The sequence below is a fragment of the Phaenicophaeus curvirostris genome, chromosome 1 (assembly GCF_032191515.1).
Source record: "Phaenicophaeus curvirostris isolate KB17595 chromosome 1, BPBGC_Pcur_1.0, whole genome shotgun sequence".
In the NCBI taxonomy this organism is placed as follows: domain Eukaryota; kingdom Metazoa; phylum Chordata; class Aves; order Cuculiformes; family Cuculidae; genus Phaenicophaeus; species Phaenicophaeus curvirostris.
The window spans coordinates 83,043,274-83,065,333 of record NC_091392.1 but is presented as its reverse complement, the minus strand read 5'-3'; the positions used below and the strand labels follow the sequence as shown (position 1 = coordinate 83,065,333).

The window sequence follows — 22,060 nt, the reverse complement described above, 5'->3', positions numbered from 1 at the left end:
GTCATTCCTTAAACTGTGCTAGTAGCTCAAAACTGGTTTCTATGAAAATACAGACATCTTGCTTACTTCACATTCTGTACTACCAGGAATACACCCTGGGAAACACCCTTCTAGGTGTCACAGAGGAGACAGTAAATGGCTACTTCTAGTGGATCTGGATACTGGGGTCTATTTTAGAACTAATGAGAACAGAGCTTTTACCTTCTTATTTCACACTGACTCGCTTTCTCCCAGCTGTATTACCTGGTTGCAGCTCCTTTTCCCAACAGCGAGATCACTGCTGGTCAGTAAAGTTGAAACAAAGTTGTGTAGCCTCTGTATCATGCAGATGCTTGCAGTTACCAGCCACAGGCATTACAAGTCAAGGCCTTTGGGTCCCCTGGCATTTGTTTCTGCACAGCTCTCTGATCCCCTGGATCTCCCCCCATTTCCAAGACCTTTCCTCCAGCTAATGTCTTTACCTTCTTCCTGAGCCCTTCCTCCTTTCAAGACTGCTCCTTTCTTTCAGGAGCCCTTCTTGGCACTGAACGTTCTTTTGAAACAGCAAGACCACATTTTTCTAATCTAAATACTTCGTGCTGAAACAGTATTAGCCTCCCACTGGGTAGTTCCGTCTCCTACATCTTTACTAGAAGTGTATTAACTTCAGTTTAGTTCAGGTGTTATCAAAATTCAAAAGCAGCCCATACTGATTGCAGCTAGGAGGTAGTAGGCTTCTGCCCAAGAGCTCAAAAGTGTCTCTGGAGGTACTATCTCATGAAATTACACAAAATTCTTATAGAGAAGCTCAGTTCCTGCACAGAGGTATAATTGTCCAAATGGAAGACACTGCACACATTAATCAAACAAGAATTCTTTATTTTGACATCTCAAGGCAGTAAAATATACGTATAAAAGCAGATAGGAAAGTGGCAGTGATAATGCAACTTGATGCAATCCTACAGAAATCTAACCAGTGTGGACTGCTTCATCAATATCTGTAAAATATTGCACTGAAATAGGGAGCATTCAGGAACCAAGTGTTTACACTGCAGGGACAGCCCCTAAACCAGTATCTTAAACTTCAGAGTAAGGCACCAACTGGCAAGTATGATTCTTGTTCCGTTTGTCACATGGTGTGTGTAAGTGCAAGATGCACATTGATGTTGCACCTTTGTCTGCTGAAGGAAACAGCCTTCATTTTCCTAGGCAGAACAATATAAAAGCACATGCCTGATATTCCAGCTTCCCTCCACATCTTTTTGTGCTTCCTATTCATAATTGTAGCCCGAAAGTAAATATTTAAAATGCCACAGTTACATAAAAAGAATAAGCCAGGAACTATGCTAGTTTACTGGTACAAAATGGAGAAGATGGAAGTTCAAGTGGACAGACTGTACTCCATATATAACCCAGTATATCAGGATTTAGGCTCAACCACAAAGAGAGAAAAATGCCATCTCCCATGTCACATTAAATGGGATTAACTGCAAATGGACACAGGCATGCGAAATTACAGCACGAAGAGACTCTGTAGGAAATTTCCAGAAGTAATGGATTATGCCACAACAATCCTTACTGAGTAGCTGAAATGACACTTTGCAAACAGTATTTGCTAAGCAATCAGCTTTAAATGATCATGGCTGAAGAAAGAAAACTCACATAATATGGTAATAATGTGAAGCTTCCCTTTAATTTAAAAGGGAAGCAAACTGCAGTGATAAATAATCTAAGCAGCATGCTTAGACTGTAGAGCTGCCTTGAATATTTTTGTTAATTGAACAAAAACTAGAAGAGCCTTCTGCACAAGGCTGTAGGGTTTCAGCGGTACAGTACAATTCAAAGAGTCCTGAGAAGCTAGTGGATTGATCACTATGCCTGTTGTGACACAGTTACCACAGCAAAACAAATTCCTCAAAAGTAATAGTCCATGCAGTTCCTCACTCCTGGGACTAAGGGGAGCTAGTCTAGAATTTCTAGATTTAAATCTTGTTTCTCAGGCAGCTTATGGAGGCTTAGTCTGTATGAGATGCCTTGGATATTTATTTGTTTTGCTGACAATTTGGGATGTCTTGTAGTTCTCTCAATAACTCTGTGACAGTGGGAATGTGCAAAAGTAGACTTTTAGGTGATCAAGATGGATAGGAAAGTGCCAAGTACTGGAAAAAAATAACTTTCCATTTTAGAGAGGGGAAGGATTCTCCTTTACAAGGGAGCCCTTTACTAATGTGCACTGGAGCAGACTGTCCTGCATGAAGAACTAGGCAGAAAGTACTTTAAAATTTTAAAATACAAGTATAAGATAAGTAGCATTTTATGCATAATCTTCTCCAAAAAGGCTTAACTTTTAAAAAAACCCTTTACAAATAGTTTGTTTCCCCTTTCACATTCACTTTGCTTACAAGTATCCTTCTGTCTCCTTCTAAAGGATACTCCCACTTCTTCCCAGTTCCAGTGCTGATCCTCTTTCCATCATTTTCTATACATATGGAATAAGTCAGGATATAAGAATTTTAAACCCTGCACTGAATCAGATTACAAAGAGTTGCCAGATTATTTTAGAAAAAGACACCGAGAATTGGACTGGACAGATAGGAACAAGCATTCCTTGCTTGTGCATCTGATGTCAGAGCTCATAAGAATGAAAAAGTAGATACCCATACTCAAAGTTCAGCTTCGGCAGTATCTCTCTTCCAATAGAGCTGGCAGGGTTATTTTCCTGGCAGGTAGCCAGGGAACAGGTAAAGGTCCCGACAGAGTGTGCTACAATATTCTGACATTTCCTTGCAGCGATGAAATTCTGTCCCTGGGGCATAACCTTCTCGTTGCTTGATTTGCCTATTTACCTAGATGTGAGATTAAAAATAAGAATATAATGACTGGAAGGATTAAGAGAAGTAAGGAAGGTGTCATTGCTTTCTCTACTCAGATTATTCTGTTTAAACATAATTAATCCCTTATGTATCGTCTTCCTAAATTACAAAAAGCATGAAGAACTAAGGTGCAGTTTCACAGCAGCTCAGGCTGTCGTGGTCATCTTGCTGTCTTCAGTCTCACTTCCCCCATTTTATTGTTTTTTCCCTTACATGAGTGCAAGTGCTTGTGCAGGTATGTGGTGAGCCAGTTCAGGGAATTAATCCACCTGAAAAAAAAAAGCTATTTCCATATAGGAAATGTAATTCTTCTCATAAGTTCACTGCGTCATGACACAAGTAAAATGGAAGGAGTCAAAGAAACAGCATTTTTACTTTTGTCGAACTGCTGTGGAACTGTACATAAATATACATAGGAGGGGAAAGTAATAATTTTGCTACAAATAAGGCAAAACCAATTGCTTTAATAGTAGATTAATCCTAGCAATTTAAAGCACCGGAAGGCTCTTCAGAAACCAAGTGTAGGAGGGAAAGACACTCCAGCTCACCTTCACCAACATGTCAGCCACATGAGTGTCTCGGGAATCCTCTGCAAACACAGTGGTGAGAGCCTCGATATACCAGGATCCACGCTTGGTGTTTCGCATGGCTGCAGTGCCTGAGAAGAAACTGTGTATGATGAAGTTTCTGGATAACACAGACACAATCTCCTTATGGTCTAACCATTAGGACCTCTCCCCACTACCTTTCAGACAAGCATATCCACAGATCATATCAGAGCATGTAGGCAGGCGCAGCTTGAGATTTTCTTCCTTGTTTGCATCACTTTCCTCACAGCCTGGTGAATCTGACCGTTCTTTCCCATCTCTTTGATCCACTCCCCGGTCTGTCTCATCTGCAGGGGAATAAAAAAAAAAAAAAAAAGAAGTGGGGGGAAGAGGAGAAGAAAAAAACTGTAAAATAAATTATCCTGGATATAGTTTGCCTGTACTTCCTTAGTTTTGGCTCTGGTCAGCAATGCCACAAGTACTGTCAAGCAGAAAGCTTTTGCATGAACTTTAAGTTTTTTTCAGTTTTGGTTGTTTTTTTTTTTTAAAAAAAAAACTCATCTGAAAGCTCTTCTGCACAAACTAACGCAGATACCAACAAGTGATGAACCTGCTCAGCCTAGAAGTGACTGTCAGTCCATATGCCAAATGATCCCTCCCAGACCCCTTTCCTATGCAGATCATAACATAACTGGAAAACAAAAGTTCGACAGTTGTTCATCATGCATGGAAAGATTTGATGACTAGCCTTAAAAGTTTATATTCCACTTTTATCTACCTTAGAATGTCCAAAAATTTCTAGTCTAGTTTGCAATGCTAACTACTTACTGCAGAACTCATTCCAGAATTATAATTTTAGTTCTAAATTCTGACTATATCACTTGTTTTAATCAAAAGCACAAGTTCTGCAGTAGTAAAATGCAAATTAATTTGACCTCAAACTTGAGAGTACATCCCTCCAGTATACTAGGATTAGTTTAAAACTTGGAGAACATTTAATGTCATCTCCAGGATTCATTAGCATGAATTATGCCAAGTGTAGATATTTGCAGCTGGTGTGCACATGATGAATCATAATCTAGACTAATTGCTTAGTGACAATAACTTTAACAGTCCCGCTACGTTGTAAGAAAATCAGAACTTCAGTTCACAGGTCTTCTATATAATTCCCCCCCCACCTTTTTTAACTGTAAGATGAGAATCCACTATTCTACTTAATTCCTAACAGCATGGGCCAGATTCTAGTTTTTGAAGTGGATGTATATTCCACCAGAGCCTTCCTGTTGTGATGGCTTCAGCTCTTTGTTGCCAGGTTGTGCCTAAGAAATTCTTTTGGATTTCTAACCCTTTACAGGCAGTAGCACTGGCAGCATCTCATGATCATGCACAGGAAATGGTCAGGTCATAAGTCAATGTTATTTCCTCCAAAGTGAAAGCAGCAGTGGGAAGGGTGCGATTGTCTGACAGGCTACATAGAGCCCATAATTAAGGTTCCATAGCTCAAAGTTTCATTATTACTTCCATCAAGTTCTTCTGTCATCTCCAAGTTAACAATGCAATTGTTCCCATTATTAACCACACTTTACTCATGTCTTATCACACTTCTCTAAATATTTTTAGTTCTACATCTTCTTAAAAATTAGTGTACTGTTCAGAGTGTATGTAATTTCAGATAAGACTGAGGTAATTTCACATTCAAGCTACTTTATTCGCAACGTCATCATCCCATAATGTACAAAAATCAAACCCCCTAATCTATATCACCAATAACTGCCACCCAGAATGATCCAGACTTTGAATTTTACTGAAGCTCCCAGATCACCGCTTTCTCAATTGATAAATAACTGCTGCCTATTTGTCATTATTTATCACAGTTCTTCCCTTTTCTGTATCAACTATTATATTAAACACAGACGTTAAGCAGCTTCAGAGTCTCATTTTATGTCCTAGCGAAGTCTGACTATTCTTTTTTCCATTGTTTTCTGATCCATGACTATACACGGACTACTTCAATTCTTTAGTAGAGTCCTGCCAAAGGCTCTTTGGAAATTAAGTAGAATGTATCAACTCTTCTTTATCTACATTTTCATGCATCATTGACAGAAGACGGATATTCTTCTCCCCCTCTGTTTATGTAATAGTCCATAACCAATGCATTTCTCATTTTGTTTCAACAGGTTCCAGCTAACCTGAAAGGCACAAAAAGACTGACTACTAATCTAAAGTAGTCTGCTCTATTTACAGTCTTTTGAATGTTTAAATGCTGCTTTCTTTTTAAAAGAAAAAAAAAAAAAAGATTGTATTGCCTATCCTATCCTATGAATGCTACCATGAAAAGATACAGGTTTTTGTTGACAGCTCTATTACTTTGTAACTGGCTTTCCCCTCCAACTATCAGCCAAGGTTTAAGAGTTTCAGAAAAGACAGTTTTGTGGGTGTTTTTTAAATTAAAAAAAGATTTTTTTTTTCCCTTTTAAGTTGCTCAAGTATCAATCCTTTGCCTATTGCGGTGTCACAGTTCCGCAATGTTTTGCATAGCTTGCTTTGCTGAAAGCTTGTAGGGAACCAAAAGGCCAAGCCTGATTTGTTGATGTGAAAAGACCCATTATGGGAACAGTAATGCCAAATAAACCTAATAACCTAATTAGGTCAGCTGCCACTTCTGGCTCATTACACATTTTCCACACTGCTATGAGTCTGCATATTCACATCTGTTCAAGAATACCTAAAGGTTCATCAACACAAGAAAATCACATCCAATTCATATTGTAAACATGCATGTTACATTATTTCCAAATGCTTAAAGAATCAAATATTTTTGACACCCAAAATATCTCACACAGGCTTTAGTTTTTGCTCTGCTTTGGGATTAACATAAGTAGGTTAGAGGTGGAAAACATTCTCTTGGCTAGAGGACAAACAATTAAGTTCAGCTAAAAATGACAAAGAAGGGAGACAACTGCGAGGAACAAGGGAAAAGAAGGGGAATAAGCATACACAATAGAAAAACTCCTCTAGAACTAGGAAAAAAAAACTTTCTAAGACAGTTCTCTTCGGGGTATCTGCAGTTTCACCACTATCTCAAAAAGTCCAAGTTCTTTATGAAAAAATCCGGTCATTAGCAGATCTGAAAGGTAGTTACAGAAGTGTTAGTTACCAAAAAAGAAAACGATTAGCAAAAATAGGAACAGAAAGAGTGGAAAAAGAGAAAACCTATGGGGAGCAAGGGGGATTGAAAGCAGGATAGGGTAAAGGAAGAAAAAAAGAAAGAAAAAAGACTTGGAATGTGAGAGCTTGGGAGACACCAGCGCCAGACAACACATCCAGGATCAGGAGAAAGCCAGACCCAGAGACAGCACTCCAGTGCTAGAGTACCACACCATGCTGTGCTGCCATTCCATGCACCATATGCCCCACTCCCCCTACTGCAGGCATAGCAAGAGAAAGCCTAAATATTTGAGTGGGATACAATAAATTTAAATTAAGGTGCTCTGCGGTCTGCAAGTCAATGCACACATCTCATGCAGAGCAGAGGACACTTACAGAGCAACAGATGCAGTGGCAGCAGCAGGGCAGAGGGAGGTGAATATGGATCCCACTTACACCTGAGAGAAGCAAAGAGGAAATTTGACAGCAAGTTGAACGTGAAGGTGTGTATGTGTGTACAATGATCCTTAATGGCATGCCAAACATGGTTTTTAGTACTTGGGCACTCACCTCCCCGGCAGGCTTGAATAAAAAACATTTTGGGCTTATTCTGGAGATCTGGACAGTTTGCATTATCAAAGAGCCGGAAAGCCTCCTGCAACTGAGAGAAGAAAGAAGATAAATATTCTTCACTGCAACCTTTTGTGAGTTACATCTTGTCTCACCTAACTTCCCTGTATTTTGGTTATTACCTAAACAGTCTTGTGATTTTCTCCATCTTCGAACTCATATGACAAGAATCCCTGCCCTTCTTTCCCCCCAGCTCCTACTAGTTTGAGTTTATGCACTTTACCTAGTACTTGTACAGAACCAAAGAATAACTTCTCCTACCTGCCCTTTTTCTATGCCGTTTTTCTTATAGATCTCTTATAGACAGACCCTTGCCCTATTCTTTCACAAGTACTTTTTCCCTTTTTTTAAAAAAAATGTAATTTCTCAGTCCCCCATCACTTCATCTTCTCCCTTCCCCTGCCTCCCCAACCTTCCCCCCCACCCCCCCGCCCCTTTTCATTGTTACTTTCCAAGATACAACCTACAACATCACACCACACAGGAACATACCTGTAGCAGTTTACCATCACTGCCATAAACCCCGCCCTCCACACCATGAGAAAGTAAAGCTACAATACAGGAATCTACATCCCGATGATCTGGCAGCTTAGAGAATCTCTCCAATGCATTCTGCATCTCCTGGAAGAGAGGAAAAAAGTGCTTTCCAGACTTGCACAGGGGAAGTGGGTCAATGTACAGGGAAAACTACAAATGGTCCTCCTGTTATGAAATAAACCCTATGGATGTGAAATTTACAGGTCATGAGGCATGTGCTCCATAAAACCCTCCAGCAAAATGTTGTTCTTTTATGTAATATTCAGCCCCAAGTATAACATTGTGAGGTACAAATTGGTTAGGACACCTACATTTCTATATGGGCAACAGAGGGATGCAGCAAGTATCTGAGTTGGCACATATGGATTCAACATAGGAGAAATCAACTGATATCTCAGAGGTTTTGCATTAGCACTTGACTCTGGCTGGGACATTGGAGCAACTTAACAGATACATAATCTGGTACTTCAGGCATCCCAACACTAGTGATCAAAACACAACAACAGTTCTAAGAGGAAAACTTCAGGAACTCTGATAACATGGCAAGGGCAAAAGTCTTATTATAATGTTGCAAAAGCTGCCTTCTTGAATAAAATACTCCTTAACAGGTTCTGTGTCAATTGGTTTCATAGGGTTGCAAAAGAAATAAGAACAAATGAGGCTGGAGAAGGCACTACTTGCACTTAGGGAAAGAGAGTGGTTTGATTCAGTCATGGAATACTGCCAGTTTTCCTAAGTAAAGCACTGCCGCTTCTCTAGCAAAGCAAAGACTGAGAGTGGAACTTAACCGCATAGATATTTAAAGGCTGATAAACAAGATGGCAATTGACTCCATCAGTGAAAGGACATGAAAAAGTCACTTATACTTGCAATGACTAGGTCAACTACTTGCAAAGTTTAACTTTTAGGCCAGTAGATCACCGGAAAGATCTATCTAGAGTAAACTGAAGACTTTATTCATTTATGTCTTTAACACATATGCCAAGTATAATTTAGAAATTCTTGCCCGCCCCTTACACCACAAAGGATCAGACTAGAGTAAAACGTCTTGTGGTCCTTTGTGATCTTGCTTTCCATTGTAAACTCCTCTGTTTTCTAAGCTTCTCCTTTCCAAGGTTCTTCATATTTGTCAGTATGCTAACAGATGTCATCCCATCTAGCCTTAATTTCTTTTCCTAAGTGACCATTCACATCTTCCTGTTCAGGCTTAGTTATACCAATGGGAATCTCTTAAGACATTTATGTAACAGTTACAAGCTTTCATCCGTACTGGTTATGTAGTACTGGGATCCCCCTCCCTCACCTGTGCAGTTTGGTCATGAAAGACAGTCACTTGATATCCAAGATGCTTGAAAAGCATCTCCAGGGAAGTACAGTCCACATCTCCCCCTGCACGATACTCCAAGTCCTTCTCACTGCTGAAATGGGTATTGCTGAGAATAAGTGCTAAGCCTCGGGGCTCTGATATCAGTTTATATGCCTGAAAAGAAGATTTAAAATTGGTAAATTTGGACTACACAAAGAAATAACAATGTTAGACTACAACATCAATCCCTACATACCAGCTTGGTATGATATGCAGGATTTCTGATTGAGAAGGCACAAAAACAGTAGAGGTCAAATTTGTGAAGTTGTTTTTTAATAAATAAGACAAATATTTGTATTGCAAAGGGTCCCAAAGACACCTGTATTTGCAAGTCTTCACAACTGATGATCCCACAACACTATTAAGATGTTATACTAGCTTGCCTTGTTTCTCATTGTAAAAGAACCACAGCTTATAAATTTCAAATTGTGAATTAGGTCTTGCAAACATTTTTTCCCTTTCCCCACCCTCATCCCAGCATGGCTCCACATACTTCCATCATCCCCAAGGGCCTGATGACAACACCATGCAAAATTTAGCTAACATTTCTTAGTTGCTGTTTGAAGCAGATGGAGATGTAAAATAGCAGTGCAATTTAACAGCAAGAGGCTGTCACCGATCCTGAAAGTTACAAGTTGGCAAAAAAGGTTAACAGGAAAACAACTAATTTAAGAGGGGCGTATTCACAATAAATTCCCTCTCTGCCCCTCCAACTCTAAAAAAACCAAATCAATAGAAAATCAATTGCTAACCCTCCTGTAAATTGGAAGTGAAATTTAATACCACAGCAGCATATCAAAATGGGTGTATCCAGTAGCAGGTATTGAAGGTGACAAGTCAAGCTCACACTGATGCCACCTAATTAGGTCTCCCCGATAGATAGTTAAAAAACAAACTGTTTTGTTGTACACAGAAAATGTGACAGATGTGTTAAATACCAGCACATTGTGTAATCCTAGTAAAGTGTCTGCCTCAATACACAAAATTATTCTTTTCCCTTAAGACCTCCCTACCACAACCTACATTTTACAAACAGGAAAGTAATTAAACTACCTAACTTATAAAGTTGCAGAAGAATAAAGATTCAGTTTGCTCTACCCCAATGTTACCCAGCACAAAATTCTGATCTGGTTCTTGAGCCTAAGGAGAGACTCTTTCCGGTACAAATTGACAATTAAAAGAGCCAAGACTAAGCACTAGTTGAAACGCAGTTCTAGTATTTTACAGTCATTTGCAGAGGCAATGATACTGACAGCTTACACAGAGCAATAGAACAGAAGGCATTTCACAAAGCTCTTAATGAGCAAAATCAAGAGGCATAGATTTGCATAGAGTTACAGAAATTCTCAGAATTTCTCAAGGCTTGTAAATCAGAACCACATCAAATCAAACATGACTGGTAACATTCAGTTACACAAAGAGCACAACACTGATCTGCATCCCAAAGTATGCATTTTGACTCAGTTAAGTAGCACATCTTCAGCTGATACAGCCAAATATCTCACATCTTAAGTGGATCTTCTCAGTCAACTACCTACCAAGTGCTGATGATCATGATAAAATTCAGGTGTGCAGTACTTCACTAGAGGAATTGAGGGACCATCTCCATTATCCAACGAATGCTCCATTGGTTCTGTGCAAAACAAACAGCAGTAAGAAAAACCAACTACAATGCCTCTGCATTAAAGTAGTAACTAGCAAACTCAAGTACGTTGACTCAGGCATATTCTTGCATCATACTATTGGTATCTCTAAATATTTTGCTTGATCAGGGACTACACACGCACAATGAAATACAGTAGAAAACCCAAAAGTACTGGAATGGTGTACTTTTTAAAAATAATTTTAATCGGCAAGTTGTCTTGTGTGTAGGCTAGCTTAACTAAGGCCTAGCTAATTTGGTTGCACATGGTATGAAAACAGAATTCTCATCTAAAATTGGATCCACGTGCTCTCTCTGTCATTCTGTACAGTATGTTATTCTTTTCACAGGTAGGCTGATAAACTATTCCTAGAAATATTCAAACAGAATAGCACTTTTCCTTTCATAAAAGGCTTCTCATGCTCACTGGATACAACTATTTTTTGCTGAACACATGCATAAGTGATCAAACTAGGAATTCCTAACTTCCATGAAGTATAATGCCTTTTTTTGTTAACTGCCTCTGAACAACCCATTCCTCTGGATAACAGCAGATGCTTGTAATGATAATCAGCTATTTGCCATTTGCAGACAAACATTCACCCCCCCTTTCCTAAAGAAACAGAGCTAATAAAATTCATGATCTCCTTTGAAATCCTTTTTCGGCTTTTTGATACATGGGTCCCCTGGTTGTAGAAACATATACTCTAAAAACCCCAAACAAACCAACCCTAAAACCTTTGCAGCTAAATAAAATAAGCCTTCAAAAACACAGACATTTGTTCTTTAACATCAGAGAGAGTGCTCCTAGTTACCAGCACAGTTAAAACTGTGGTTAGGCAACAGGAGTGCTCCAGGCATTACCAGAGGCAACATGAAAACTAACAAGAGATTCATTGTAACAACTAATTCCATTATATAAGTCACAAATGCTTGCTAAAGAAAAGATGGTTTGCTGCACTTGACAAGCTACAGAAATCTATTTTGGGTCCACATAACGTATGTAAAGTCTTAAACTTATTTGCTAGAAAGAAGACCAAGTCAAGGAATCGTGCCTCAACTCAGCTCCACTTAAACTCTATTACAAATCTTAAAAAAAGAAAATCTTCGAAAAACCCAAAAGTTTGATGACGTGCTGTTTAAGCAATAAAATTTCCTATCAGAATAAATGAAGCTGACTAGAGACTGATTGAGTTCTTTCTTCCAATATGCTATTGTACTTTCATTTTCTAGCCTGATTCTGCCATCCTGCATCTGATCATAATACAGTCACAGTTAGATCACTGTCAAGTTTGTATTCCTTGGTTGAACAAAGTGGTGGCACGCTTATCTCTAGAACTGAATTAAGAGAACATTGACAAGTTAGAAGCAACCAACTAGACAGCCAATCAAGTATTCCTTATTTATGTGCAACTCACCAATCCAGCGTGGTCTCTTTGAATTACATGATTCATTGGCAGGGAATGGAAAATTTGATCCAGAACAGTGTTCAAGCTACAAGACATCCAATAAGTCCATGAAAAAGAGTAGCATAAAACAGCTATTTTTTCTCTATGGTACAAGCCTGCAGGTATCACGGAACAAACATACATGTATTTACATACACATATATGACTTAATATTATGGTTCACATCCAAATGAAACATCATGACAAGACAGGAACAGCATTTTTTATCAATGCAAAATTCTTTCCCTTCCTCGCACATGTCTACTTCTACCCAAATCCCCAGCTTGGAAACCTTACAATGAGATCACATCCTTCTCATTTTTGCCAAAACTTGGTATGTCCAACAATACCTATGTTTTCATTTGCTTTCAAGATTTCATTGTTTGTATAGTAAAGCACAACGCAAAAAACCCCCCAAGAAAGTAGTCCAATAAATCCTACATTTTAATAAGGGAACGTGCCTGCTCAAAAATACCTGGTCTTCCTTCCTTTGTATAAAACATGTTCACATGCTTGTCAATGCAATCCAATGCTGACAACTGCAGATAGTGTAAAGGTGAAAATAAAATGAACAAAGAGCTCCTCTCTCCTCAACAGAGAAGATCAGCTTTTAGTAGCTTTCTACTCAGAGAATCATTGAACACTAAATGAAAAGATTTTAGTGAAAATACTACCTTTGCAGTTTCTGGGTTCTTTATGACTTGTTGATTAATAACAAGCTGGGTGAAAGAACACACAGGAAGCTCATGCAGTTCAACAGAGGGAAGTGCAGAGTCCTGCACCCAGCTGAGAGGCAGTTTCTCAGAAAAAAGACTTGGGGGTTCTGGTGGACACTAAGCTGAATATGAGACAGTAACGTGCCTTTATAACACTCAAGGCTAATAGTAACCTGGGATGCAGTAAAAGGGATATTGCCAGCAGATCAGGTCAAAGGATATGATTCTTCCCCTCCACTTAGCTGCGGTGAGGCCACATCTGGAGTCCTGTGTCTAGATCTGAGCATATAAGAGAGCTATGGACATACTGGGAAGAGTCCAACTTGGGGCACGAAGATGACAAAGGGACTGTAGCATCTCTCATATGAGGAAAGGCTGAGAGAGCTGGGACTCTTCAGCCTGGAGAAGAAAAGGCTCAAGGGGCTCTCATCAGTTTAAATAAGCACCTGAAGACAGGGTGCAAAGAGGACAGACAGGCTCACTTCAGTGGTACCTGGTTACGGGACAGGAGGCAATGGGCACAACTGAAACACAGGAGGTTCCAGCTGAACATTAGGAAACACAATTTTAGGGTGAACGAGCACTGGAGTTGGCTGCCCAGAGAAGTTGCAGGATCTCTGTTCTTGGAGACAGCCAGCTGTCATTTGGACATGGTCTTCAGCAACTGGATCTAGGTGGCCCTGCTTAAGCAGGGGAGTTGGACTAGACAACCTCCAGAGGTTCCCTTTCAACCTTAACGCCTTTCTCTATGAAAAGGATACTGAGTGTTGCCCTTTGTAAAAATTTTTTTTTCCCCATTTCTAAAAGACAGCTGCGCCCCAGCCCCAATCTGGAATGCAGTCCATCCATTTTATTTTTTTTAAACTGTGGTACCCTTGCAATTCCATGGCTCAGGTTGGATGTTGTCTTCAAGATCATTGCCTCCAGATGTTGCTGTTTGGTTTCTCGTAGAGCTTCACAGAAAGCTGAGAAGGCATTAGGGCCCCTCTTGGGCAGCAAATTGAGGAATTCCACATTTTGGCTGAAGCTCCCAGACTTCGCCTATATCCAGAAAAAAACAAAATCCACAGTCAAAGTAACATCCCAACATAATCCATTTTGAATGAAGCTTCAGAACAACTCAACTTTTTTTTCTTCAAGTAGATGTTACATCCCTATGCTTAGCTGTGCTAGATACATTTGTAAACTTTTCCTACCTGATTTCACTCCCACTCCTCTGTTCCTTTTAGCTCAAGGGAAAGAGTATATAACAGCAAATCAGCAATTCAGTTATATAAACATAGACAGTAATACACCTTCGCTCTAAATTTTTACTTCCAGTTGGAATAGAATATCTGTTTCCCCTCATTGAATATTTGAAGTCCAGAACATCTTCCCTGCTGCCCAAATGTTTATGGTCTCATGCACCAATAACGCAAATCCATCGGAAAGCATCAAGTAAAATACTTATTTCATAGCAACATAGAACGGTTTAGGTTGGAAGAGACCTTAAAGATCATGCAGCTCCACCCCCCCTGCCATGGGCAGTCAATTCCATTTTATTTAAATTCATTTTACACTGTCAATTCCAAAAAGGTACTACACGTGCATAGACTGTACACTTAGACCAACGAAGCAATAAAAACAGAGTTATGTATCTGTAAAACAGTCACAGGAAGTTCTAATCATTAGAATATTAACAGAACATTTACAAAACTGCCTAAGTTACACAATAGCCTTCTCTGAAATCTGAAACAGACCAAAACGTCACAGACTGAGATACTGGCTATCAAAAATAAATTTTATCCATTCCATGGAATTAATACTATATTTTTTTAATTGCCACTTAGATCCAAGATCTCTTCTTTTGGCGGATGATAAGAAATAGCTGGCAAGTTGCATGAAAGCAAAGCCTAACACTACATTTGCAGCCACAGGAAAACCAGAAAAACGGCTCAAGCCGTTTCCCACAAAAATCTCCACTTCCAGAGCACTGTTGATTAGAAGTGCATACAGTCACCTCTGCTATGACCTTACAGAATTATGAAAGTACTTGGACCTTTCTCCTGGTAACACTCCTCCATCAGTCTGTAGAAGGCAATCAGCTCCATATACAATGCTGTAAGCCCACTAGATTTTATTTTATCTAATAAAGTAAACTGACAGTTGACCTGCTAAAGTACCTATTAATTACTTCTTCCTTTCTAGTAGATACACAGCTGTTTATGACAAGCTAAGGATTATAAGCCTTCTGCATTGTATATGACTAAGCCATAAATCATAATTGAGAACACAAGCTGATCTCAAGAACTGGACCTTAAGTTTTATTGAAAAGTTAAGAAATTTCCATAATGCTCATATTCTGCACATTGTATGTACAGCAGTCAGCTTTTGGCAGACGTCTTCCTTAATGCTTCCTAAAGTCCCAAAATGCTGTACCTCCTCATGTACCATCCACATCAACACCACATTTAGGTTAAACTAAATAATGCTCAAACATTCAGAAGTAAAACTTGCATAAGACAGGCTTCTTTCATTTTAATTTCTACTACATCCTTAGTTTTTGTACACTTACAGGTATGATGCATAACAGGGCCTAGTTTCACAGTAAAGTCTGAATTCCTGTCTTCTTACTGAGCCTGAACATACGTGCAGAATCTGTGGAGAGCATATATACTTAAACATTTTAATCAAATTTATGTCATTTATTATCAAAGGCAGTGACCCCTTCACTTCTGTCTAATGATCAACACAGATAATTTAAATCTCTATATCAACACAATCTGATAGTCTTTGATTACAGTACCGAGCATTCAACTTGTTTAAAAAGCAAGAGAAAGCTCTTGTTATCATATCTGCAGTTTTGAAGGTCCACCCCAGAGATCTGGAAGAACATCTGAGTCTCTGATAAGAAGGCATTAATGAAATGGATTTGTGACTTCATCTTAAAAACAGCTGTTTCCACTGTCCCACTTTGTTTCCACTGTCATTTTCGCTCTGTGTTTGAAATCCCTCTCTTCTGGGCCTGCACCTTGATAATTATATTCACACCATCATTGCTAGACAGTAAACATTTTTCCCTTTAATCCACATATAATTGAAAAAAAAAAAAACACCAAAAAACCTCAAGTTGTTTGGTATCTTTCTGAAAGACCCAATGTAAATTCATTCCTGACAGTTCCTAGTCTCTTTCTCTCTCTCCATTTTGGACAAAGGATGCTGTTCTTATCTATTCCATTTCCAAGAACGGTTGGTGGGAGGACCTGGGAAACTCCAGGCCTGTCAGTCTGACCTTGATTCCAGGGAAGATCATGGAGCAGGTCATTTTTAGTGCTATCACACAGCACATACAAGACAACTGGGTCATTAGGCCCAGTTAACATGAAGGCAGGTGCTGCCAAACTACCTGATTGCCTTCTATGACAAGGTGACCTGCTTAAAGGATGAGGGAAAGGCTGTGGATGTAGTGCACTTGGACTTCAGTAAAGCTCTTGACACTGCTTCTCACAGTATTCTACTTGAGAAACCAACTACCACTGGCCTGAACAGGTGCACCCTTTGCTGGGTGGAAGAAAAAAAAAACACAAAAAAACCTGGATGGCCAGGCCCAAAAAGTTGTAGTAAATGGAGCTAAATCCAGCTGGAGGCTGGTCACAAGGCCCAAAAAGTTGTAGTAAATGGAGCTAAATCCAGCTGGAGGCTGGACACCACTTGTGTGGTGGCTTAGTGTTGGGGCCAGTCCTGTTCAATAACTTTATCAATGATCTAGATGACAGAATTGAATGCACCCTAAGTAAGTTTGCAGATTACACCAAGCTGGGAGGAAGTGCCAATCTGCTTGAGGGTAGAGATGCTCTACAGAGGGATCTGAACAGGCTGGACCGCTGGGCTGAGGCCAACAGGATGAAATTTAACACAGCCAAGTGCCAAGTCCTGCACCTGGGACACAAGAAGTGCTACAGGCTTGGGGAAGAGTGGCTGGAAAGCTGCCTGGCAGAAAATGACCTGGAGGTTGGTTACCAGCTGACTGAACATGAGCCAGCAGTGTGTTCAGGTGGCCAAGATGGCCAATGGCATCTTGGCTTGAATCAGAAACAGTGTGGCCAGCTGTACTTGGCACTGGTGAGGCTGCACCTCAAATGCTGTGTTCAGTTTTGTGACCCTCACTACAAGAAAGGCATTGAGGTCCTGGAGCACGTCCAGAGAAGGGCAACAAAGTTGGTGGAGGGGCTGGAGAACAAGCATTATGAGGAGCAGCTGAAGGAACTGGTGTTGTTTAGCCTCGAGAAGAGGAGGCTGAGGGGAGACTTTATCACTGTCTACAACAGCCTGAAAGGAGGTTGTAGAGAGGTGGATGTTGGTCTCTTTTCCAAAGGACAAGAGGGAATGGCCTCAAGCTGCAGCAGGTGAGGTTCAGGCTGGACATTAGGAAAAAATTCTTCACTGAAAGTATTACCAAGCAATGGCAGAAGCTGACCAGGGAGGCACTTGAGTCACCATCCCTGGAGGTGTTTAAAAGACAGGCAGACAAAGTGCTTGGGGATACGTTTTAGTAGTAGACAGGTACAGTTGGACTTGATCTCAAAGGTCTTTTACAATGTAAGGATTCTATGATTAATGCTTCTCCATTGAAGACCTATTAAATTCTTTACTTCATATGTCCTGTGAGTTTCATCCAGCTTAACCAGTTCTGTCTTCAGTAGCTCTTCCTGCAACATCCTCCCCTCCTACCTTTTACTACTTGTAGTAAAGTTTCTGTACTGGTTTAGAACATCACACTTGAAGGAAGGATGAAATCTCTTCATCTCCCCCGGCTCCTCAGTTTATTTCACTCTCCTTAGATTACAAAAGTTTATTTATGTGAAGTGCCTTACTTCAAGAACCAATTTGTTTATTCTTCTGTGTAGTTTAAATCAAACCAACAGGACCAGTAGAATTGTTCTGGTTTAAAGGCAAATTATTTAAAACAATTATTCTTCCTTTATTTCCTGAGTACTTGGGGAAGCAGGGAGATATACAGAACCAGTTAGTTACAATATCCAGGAACAAAAATCTACACTTTGTCATGAGAGTGGCATTTGTCTCCTCCTATCTCCACTAAGGTACCCAATGATCAGCATCACATTTTCAAGAACAGGCTATCTAACAGCACTCCTAAGATCTTTGTTCACATTTGACCCAGAAAGTAGGAGACTACTACAAATTCACACACCTACTATAGAAAAGTGAAAGATAAGAAAATGTTTTTCAATCAAGTGGTTTTTTTAATGCATATTACTTACAGCACTGTTAGTACCATCCTTAAAATGTTCCCTTCAGCTCAATCCTTCTAGTGTAGTGCATATTTTGCAGCACTGCTGTTCCAGTTGTGGTTATTTTCTTCCTATCCCTGCCATATTTATATTTTTGCTGCAATTTCCAGATTCATGCCCTGCAACAGCAGATCCGGAAACTTTGTTCAGGCTGCTATTGCTATTTATATACATTTAAGCTCCCAGTTATGTGTATATGTTGTCTTAGGCACAGTTTTCCCACTAAACTATTAATATTTAACCAACTTGTCCACCATATCACCTTCCTCCTTACTGATAATCTATTACTAGGTATTGTTGCATCTGTTTTACCCAATTACACCTGGAAGGGAAGATTCCCTTAGTCTTCTTTCCTTCTGTTGCAGTTTAAAACTTAACTACAGCAGCATTTTCACAAAAATATTATTTTCTCTGTCATTATCCTACCTTTGAGAGGGTTTTTCTGCCCCTTGCCCTGCCCCTTCAGTGACTAACTGCAGGCCAGCAACTGAAAATCTCTACTAGTCACCATACTTTAGCAGTGCTGTTGTTTAACCCTGGGAGGGTGATAAGCATCACACAGCTGCTCAGTCACTCCCTTGGCCAGAGTGATGGCAGGGAGATAAAAGTGAGAATACTTGTGGCTTGAGATAAATATGATTTAATAGGGAAAGGAAAACCTACATGCCCAAGCGAAACAAAACAAGGAATTCAGTCACCACTTCTCATTGGCCAGTAGGTGTTCAGCCATCTCCAGGACAGCAGGGCTCCATCACAAATAAAAGCTACCTCAGAAGACAAACCCCATCACTCTGTCTCCCCTTCCTTCTTCTTCCCTCAACTTTATATACCAAGCATGATATCATATGGTACGGAATACCCCTTTTGTTAGTTTGGATCAGCTGTCCTAGCTACATCCCCTCCCAGCTTCTTGTGCACCCCCAGCTTACTGACTTGCAGGGAGGTATGAGAAGCAGACAAGGCCTTGGTGCTATGTAAGCACTGCTCAACAAAAAATAGAATATCCCTGTGTTACCAATGCTTTTTCCAGCACAAATCCAAGATATAACCCCATACAAGTTACTATAAAAAACCCTAACTCTATCCCAGCCGAACATGGTACAATCAGTTCCTGCTTTATTCTTGGGCTCTCACTACCTTCCTGTATCTTTGTCCTCTCCCACTAGGGACTGGAGGTATTTCAGGTCAGACTGCCAGCATTTCCTACAACTTAGCACCAGTATCCTTGACATGTCCCATAAGGAATTTCACATTATCTTTGACATACAACAAGACAAAATTCATCAGGAATTACTTCCCCAGTGTTTTCAAAAGCCTTTTCAGTCTCAGGTTTATACCTCCTGCATCTGTGCTCAGAAAATAGCCCATAAGTCTATTTTTCAGCCTCTGTTGTTACAATGGGACCATCAACCTTAGTAAGGTAAGTGCTTACTTTAGTCTTCAGATGCACGTGACATGCACTTTCAGTCATTTCCTTTACAGTTTTCCTGTATCTCCATCCTGCACAGCCTTCAGTGCATTAATATACCTCTGCGAGCAACCCTAAACTATTTCCAACAACTCTTCACAGTACCTGCTGCTCAGAGTAAGTAACAAAAGCCCATGAAGTGCACTTATCTGAGAGCGAGCTTTGGATCATGTAAGGTTGTTAATGCAATCTACAAAACCAGATAAGAAATACAAATTCTTCAAGTGAAAGGAGCATAAGTGCCACAACAAGCTGGTTTGTAAGAAATTAATTTGTGGTTTATAACAGATTAAATTACTGCTGTCATAGTATTCTTATGGAAAGAGGGATTATTCCTACAAATGGGAGGGAGCAAAAAAGAAGTACAAAATGACAACAAAATACTGTAAGACTCTACCTAAGACTTTTAATACATACAAACGTACAAGCCAACAATTTAGTAAATCCCAGACAAAATCCATACCACCAGAAGCACCTTATAGTCCTACACGCTGCAAGCAAACCCCACAACGCTCTGAACGCTCTCCAAACGTCATCACATTAAAGTACACAGGCATACACAGATAAGTTTCCTGCACTGCCACTGCCAACAACGACACTAGGCTTAACTGGAAACGAAGCTCGTGGTGCCCTCGAGTGCGACCTGCATACCTGGATCGTCTCCACCATCTCGGCGGTGATTATGTCCTTCTCTACCAGGTGCTCCACCAGCTCCTTCAAAACCAGCTGCTTCGCCAGCATCACCCGGTTCTTCTTAAGCGCTTCCTGGTGACATCGCTGCATGCCGCAAGCAACCAACATCCTGCCAGGAGCGGGGAGTAAGAAAAAAAGGACCAAACCCAGGCTCGAGAACCACGCTCACCACCCCGCGATCCCAACTTCCCGCTCAGAAAGAAGGACCGCCTCCCTCCGCGGGCGGAAAAGGCCGCCGCCGCCCGCCCCGGAAAGGGGTGGGGGGGAAGCTCCCCGCCACCCCTGAAGCCGCAGGGGCCGGGGACCACGACACCGGCGACCGCCACACTGGACACCACTCACCTCCCACCCACGCCGCCCTCACACACGGCGGACCCAGCTATTCAAACCTCGAGGGAGGCTTACTTCCGGCCACGTGACCGCGCCCCTTCCCGGCGGGAGCCAATCGGGACGCGCCGTAGCCCCCGGGCGCGCGTGCGCAGGCGCGCTTGCCTCGCGGGAGGCGGGGGGGTTCGCGCGGAAGTGGCCTCGGCCGCGGGAAAAGGGGGGGGGGCGGGGCCCCGTGGTGGGTGAGCGCGTGCGGACTTCGACCCCCACGCCCCCGTAGGCTCCGCCTCCCCTTAGGCGCTGCGCCCCCCGCAGGCTCCGCCCCCCCGCCCCACTCGGCTCCGCCCTCTCGGCTCCAAGGACAGTCGGCTCCGCCCTCTACAGACACCGCCCCGTAGAGGGTTCCGCCCCATACAGACTCCACCCCCCACAGGCCCCGCCCCTACAGGCTCCCCCCGCAGGCTCCGCCCCCCTCCGTCCTCCCGGCTCCGCCCCCCACTCAGCTGCGTCCCACCCCCCCGCGGGCTCGGTCCCTGCCGGTTCCGCCCCCACTCAGCTCCGCCCACCCGGATACGGCCACGCAGCCTCCGCTCCCACAGACCCCCGGCTCCCCACAGGCCACGCCCCCTCACAGGCTCCGCCCCCACCCGCAGGCTCCGCCCCAGCTGCAAGTTCCGCTGCCCCCCGGCCCCAGGCCCCGCCCACCGTCCCATAGGCCCCGCCCCGACCTCCCCTGGGGCCCCTTGCCGGGTGGGGGGTGGCGGGCTGTGAGGGGGCAGCTTGCAGGTAGCGTCAGCGGGCACGCAGCGTTCCTGGCCATCACAGCGGCTCTGGGATTGGTTATTAGTTCGAGAGCTTTTTAGTGCGTGTGTTTTGTTGACGGATGCTTCCCCTGAAATCAGCTGAAATAGAAAAAGAGCTCGATAGGATCACGGAATCGTTTAGTTGGAAAAGACCTTTCAGATCATTGAGTCCAACCATACCTGCCCGCTACTGAACCAGGTCCCTGAGTGTGCTGTCCACCCATCTCTTAAACACCTCCAGGGATGGTGACTCCACCACCTCCTTGGGCAGCCTCTGCCAGTCCCCGATAACTCTTTTGGTGAAGACATTTTTCCTAATAACCAATCTGAACCTCCCTGGTGCAACCTGAGGCCATTTCCTCTTATCACCTGTCACTTGGGAGAAGAGACCAACACCCACCTTGCTACAACCTCTGGTCTCCCGTCGGCCTCCTCTTCTTCAGGCTAAACAGCACAATTCCCTCAAGAAGTAAGGGAGTGCACAGAGTACACATAGATATGGATGGAAAAGCTAGTAAGCACGCTTTTAGCAGAAGCAAATTTACAGCTCTTGTCATGTAAAGCCTCTGACAGGTGTTCCTTGGTTTAGAGG

The 22,060-nt window shown here is 41.9% G+C and overlaps 1 protein-coding gene across 3 annotated transcripts; it reads right to left on the bottom strand.

The window, feature by feature from the left end:
* Positions 1 to 841: 841 nt before the first annotated feature.
* Positions 842 to 20,464, bottom strand: CASP2 (caspase 2). Of its 3 annotated transcripts, none has more exons than XM_069865460.1 (10): positions 20,297 to 20,447; positions 13,760 to 13,927; positions 12,141 to 12,216; positions 10,619 to 10,713; positions 9,018 to 9,194; positions 7,670 to 7,798; positions 7,118 to 7,208; positions 3,598 to 3,747; positions 3,401 to 3,510; positions 842 to 2,825 (listed from the first exon to the last, which is right to left on the bottom strand). In XM_069865460.1, the coding sequence occupies exons 1-10, from the start codon at positions 20,444 to 20,446 to the stop codon at positions 2,691 to 2,693; spliced, it is 1,281 nt and encodes a 426-aa protein (XP_069721561.1). In that variant the 5' UTR covers position 20,447; the 3' UTR covers positions 842 to 2,690. The 3 variants fall into 3 exon arrangements, with proteins under 3 accessions (XP_069721561.1, XP_069721572.1, XP_069721578.1); XM_069865477.1 differs by lacking the exon at positions 842 to 2,825 and adding an exon at positions 6,944 to 7,005 and having other exon boundaries at positions 3,396 to 3,510; positions 20,297 to 20,464; XM_069865471.1 differs by lacking the exon at positions 13,760 to 13,927 and having other exon boundaries at positions 20,297 to 20,464.
* Between the last annotated feature and the right edge of the window lie 1,596 nt (positions 20,465 to 22,060).

Excerpts from the sequence above, each read along its gene's own strand:
- CASP2 (XM_069865460.1), bottom strand. The coding sequence starts at position 20,446 with ATGTTGGTTGCTTGCGGCATGCAGCGATGTCACCAGGAAGCGCTTAAG. Across the intron at positions 7,799-9,017 it reads TTCATGACCAAACTGCACAG|GAGATGCAGAATGCATTGGA; the intron begins GTGAGGGAGGGG and ends CCTCTCTTCCAG. Across the intron at positions 7,209-7,669 it reads GTGATGGTAAACTGCTACAG|TTGCAGGAGGCTTTCCGGCT; the intron begins GTATGTTCCTGT and ends TTCTTCTCTCAG.